The sequence below is a fragment of the Cibotium barometz genome, chromosome 7 (genome assembly GCF_041138505.1).
Source record: "Cibotium barometz isolate CiBa-2024 chromosome 7, ASM4113850v1, whole genome shotgun sequence".
Taxonomy (NCBI): domain Eukaryota; kingdom Viridiplantae; phylum Streptophyta; class Polypodiopsida; order Cyatheales; family Cibotiaceae; genus Cibotium; species Cibotium barometz.
In genome coordinates, this window is record NC_141052.1 from 58,112,725 (window position 1) to 58,117,090 (window position 4,366).

Here is a 4,366-nt window from a genome sequence, read left to right on the forward strand (position 1 = left end):
GGTTCACATGCGGTCTTGTCGAAGGTCTCTTAGGACAGACTTTGGTGGTATGGGACGCCACGGCTGACTGGCTCGGCCTGTGGGGAGTGGAACCCTAGCCCCTAGCTCAGGGGTGATTCCTTATGGAATCTTCAGTTGGGAGGTGAGTTTGCCTGCACCCTTCTATATGTATTAACCTTGTGTGTTTAGCCTGTGTATCATGTGGTCCTATGAGGGCTTTACTCTCTCTCTCAATTTTATGCTTCAAGGAACCAGGTTTTCATTACCGTGCACCCCAATACAACACACAGACTGGCACACGCACCATGCTGCTGTCTGCGCAGCCCTGCTACATCCACAGTCTGTAAAGCTGCCAGACAACCTGTCCTACTTGTAGCCCATACCTCAGCAACCAGCGCATGCTGCACAGCAGCTCACATCTGTATGATGGGAAAGAACCTCCTTTTGGACACTTGGCTTGCCCATTCCAGCCAGGAACATGTGTCCAAAGCAGGCTCCCTACCTCTACACCTCCCTTGCATGAAAAGCCAAGCATCTTAGAGTATTTTACACAGATTTTTAGAAAAGCTGAATCATGAGCAGTAAGCTAGATCGCAAATGCTTCACACCGGAAGACATAACAGAAGCATGAAGAGAACACAAATCAATCAAATCTCAATTGTTTCCTGGTTAAGAGCCTGGTAATGCCAGAGCTCCTTGTTGACAAATTCTGGATCAAGGAATTTAGAAACAAAAAGCCACAGCCTGTATACATCAGAAAAATTGTTGAGAAACCCTAGTGAAACATACATGACAGGTAATTGTACTGTCTGTATTGTGTCTCCTTTTGAGCGCCATTTATAACCAGCAAGCTCCACACAGCCCACCATGAACTCCTCTCGAGGTTCATCATCTCTTTCTAGCTGATCCATGCAGAGTGTACCCTCAATGACACCTGTCCAGAGAGAAATGCTGCTCCGATCCGCAAGCATCTGCACTCTTTTGGGGTCAAAGGCATTGCCTGCAGAATCTGATAAGGTGAAAGAAAAAGTTGAACCACGGTCTGCTAGTGACATCTGACTGTATATTCTCACAAGTTTAGAGCCCTCTGGCTGGGGATGCCGCAACTTTGATAGCGAAGAGATTAGCCAGTTTGCAAGAGATCGGAGTCGAACTGCTATCCTCTTGTATCCTAGCATGTCTGCATGGTCAAGTCCCTTGCAAGTGAGCTTGGTTTCCATGCTTACACCTGCTGCCTTTGATCGACCAGGGCGCTTAGTCGGCCAAACCTCTCTATTTTGTACATCAAATCTTGATGGACTTGATGGAGCAGAAACTGAAGATGAAGTGTTAGATGAAGCCGAGCTGCAAACCTTGGCCTTCCTGGCATAGAAAGCCCTCCAGTCGTTTACTGTCATTGCCTTTTCTGCACAGTGAATGTTACTTGCTTTCTGTACATGATTCTCAGTTCTCAATTTGGTTTCATACTTGAACAAGCCCTTTAATGATGACCAATCTGGAGAGTGTCTGCCACCAAAATCACCATAAAACAAACCTTTCACACTTTTTTTTCTTGACAACTGCTCATCAGCACCCCACTTCAAGGCTCCACCATTGGAACTGATTAGATTTGTGTCGTACGAGTACAAGGGTTCCATCTCTTCGATCTCTGAATCTTGTCTCTGCCAGCTAGCGCTGGCGACCGTGTCAGCTTGCAAAAATGTGTCGTGGTTGTCACACGTCTTTGACAGATTCATGGCACTCAAATCTTTGACATCCTCTTCTCCAGTCGCTCTTGATCTAAAAGACCCATTAGGCGCCACAGGATTCGGTGTCAATGTTGAAAATCTCATAGAACCTTGATCAATAAGCATTTGAGAAGGACCTCCACCTGTGCTTTCCTTATGGTTGATCATGGCATCCACAATAGTTCTATCTCCATGTAGTACTGCCTTGGAACACTCATCCATGTGCATTTGAGAAGGACCTGCACCTGTGCTTTCCTTAGTATTAATCATGGCATCAATGACAGCTTTATCTCCATGTAGTACTTCCTTGGAACATTTAGTATTATCACCATTTGACCTATAAAACACAGTATTGTCAATAGCCACTATATCAGCTGACCATTCCGGTTGGATAGAGAAGCTGTGCATTGGACTGGAACCATGCCGCCTGTGTCCCAAATCTCCTCCCAAGTGCTGTATATGTGAGTCATTTCCATGCCCAGTAGAACCCGGAGAATCCGAGGGACTCGAAGAAGAAGCCTGTTTGGTCACTATCTTCACCATTCCAATTGCTCGTGCCCTGGATGAATCACCAAGAGTCCTAAGAACCGACTTCTTTATCACAAGGCAGCCAAACCCAGTGGGGTCCTCACCGAATACATTGTAGAAAGAACAGATAACAAAGTCAGGCAGGAAAAGAGACAGACCCAACGAGTCCATCATCTTGGGATCAACACTGGTCACATCCAAAAGCACATGCCATCCATTCTGCTGCGCCTCTGGGATCCACCGTGAAGAGTTTTTGCATCCTGTGACACGGGAGGAATAGGGGTAAGCAAAAAGGCCCTTGCCAATGCCCGCCTTCTGAGTACATACTTTTCTCTTTCCCTGCAGCTTCTTACGGAGGTCGTCTCCATCGATTTTCAACCATGGGAACGATAGAGCTGCTGATTGGATATTGGCAGCTTTTGCAAGGGAACATTCACTGATAGCTTCCACATTCTCACATTGATGGTTGTAGGCAAGCAGGAGGTTCTGCGCCTCATGAAAGGGGTAGGATTCTCCCAGAAGCTTGAAAGCTGAGAAGGCATTGGCGGTGAAAACTATGTAGTAATCATCTTCATCAAGATTCAGATACTGGAGGATCCGTTTTCTGAAGCGGCTCTCGATGCTGCCGTCCTCTGTGTACATGGCATGGGTAGCCAAGTTGGCTGATGTGTGAGACAACTCTATACCAAGTCCACCATTGAACTCTGGGCTCTTCTGTGAGCTGGAGAAGAGACCCACTCCAGTGTAATCTAGACAGACCTGGCCTTTTTCATCAAGGTGGGGGTACTCTTCGTGCCTTAAGCTGTCAATGACCATGGTGTCTCTGTAAGATGGGTAGGAAGACAGGAACTCTGAGAAGGCATCTTTTTCATTACCCATTTGGGATAATTGAATTTCCGTTTTGTGCTTGTGGGGATCGTATGATGAGATTACAATGCAAAAAGCACATATGGGTTTCTGCAATTCGGATGCAGAGATGAAGGTTGGTGAGGATTACCAGGGGCGACCTCAAAGAAGAGGGATTGGGTTTAGATTATCAATCCAGCCCTTTGTATTTGGATCAGCCATGAATTAAGATGACATGGGGTTGCAGAGACAGAGAAAGAAACAAAGTTCTATTAACGTCTACTGAAAGCCAAAATGGCCTATGAGACAAAATACATAAATGAAGACCATCAAGGACTTATGCTAAATTTGTGGTCTAAATCTTCTGTATGTGTGTGCGCATGTGTGTGTGTGTGTGAGAGAGAGAGAGAGAAAGAGATTAAGCATTAATCACACAATAAGCAATGAACAGAGAATCAGAGATCCATAGAGTTGAGCTTCGCCCTTGGGATCTGACCTTAATCAACATTACCTATATATAGCATACAGTCTTGTCATACTAATCTAGATTAAGGGCCACTGAATCTGACCTCTCCGCCAATCCATCCGATCTCCTGTGTTGGTCAACGATTGCACGCGTGCACCCTCCTCCCGCTTGCGATGTGGGATCGTGACACCCACAAACCCCAACTTGCTATGGAGATTGGAAATTCTAAGCCCTTTGCCTTGACCCATTCAGCCAGTCTCGTCAAAACGTGTGGCTCCGCCTCCGCCCACGGAATCCGGATGAGCGCGACCCCAAGGCCTTTTTCAGACGTGACCGGAGGTTAGTAGTAAGTGGTTGGTTAAGTACTAGGTAGGGACTAATGACCGGAGGGTAGTAGTAAGTGGTTGGTTAAGTACTAGGTAGGGACTAATGAACGGTAAGTTCAAGATACTAAGCAAGTTACTATGGATCCATTCATGTATTTTGGGATGCATGTCTTTATAGTATGTTGCTAATAAATAAGTGTAATTATCTGACGTCAAATTCTCTAAAACATGGTAATTGTGCATGTGTATGTCATATTAAAAGTAGAAAATAAGTAGAGACTTAAAAAAGTAGAATGATACATGGTAATTGTGCATGTGTTTGTCATATTAAAAGTAGAACATAAGTAGAGACTTAAAAAAGTAGAATGATCATCACAGAAGGGCCCATCCCATCATAGTTGTAAACCATAACAAGTAAAGGAACATATGCACGCTTGTTTAGAATGTGTATACAAACATATCACTTTGCACAA

At 45.1% G+C, this 4,366-nt stretch overlaps 1 protein-coding gene across 1 annotated transcript; it reads right to left on the bottom strand.

Moving 5' to 3' along the window:
• Positions 1 to 633: 633 nt before the first annotated feature.
• LOC147637246 (uncharacterized) lies at positions 634 to 3,815 on the bottom strand. Its single transcript, XM_086800861.1, has one exon. It carries the CDS (start codon positions 3,132 to 3,134, stop codon positions 648 to 650), a length of 2,487 nt encoding a protein of 828 aa, XP_086656987.1. The 5' UTR covers positions 3,135 to 3,815; the 3' UTR covers positions 634 to 647.
• Between the last annotated feature and the right edge of the window lie 551 nt (positions 3,816 to 4,366).

Bases quoted from the DNA above. Each gene is read 5' to 3' on its own strand.
- LOC147637246 (XM_086800861.1), bottom strand. From the start codon at position 3,134: ATGGGTAATGAAAAAGATGCCTTCTCAGAGTTCCTGTCTTCCTACCCA.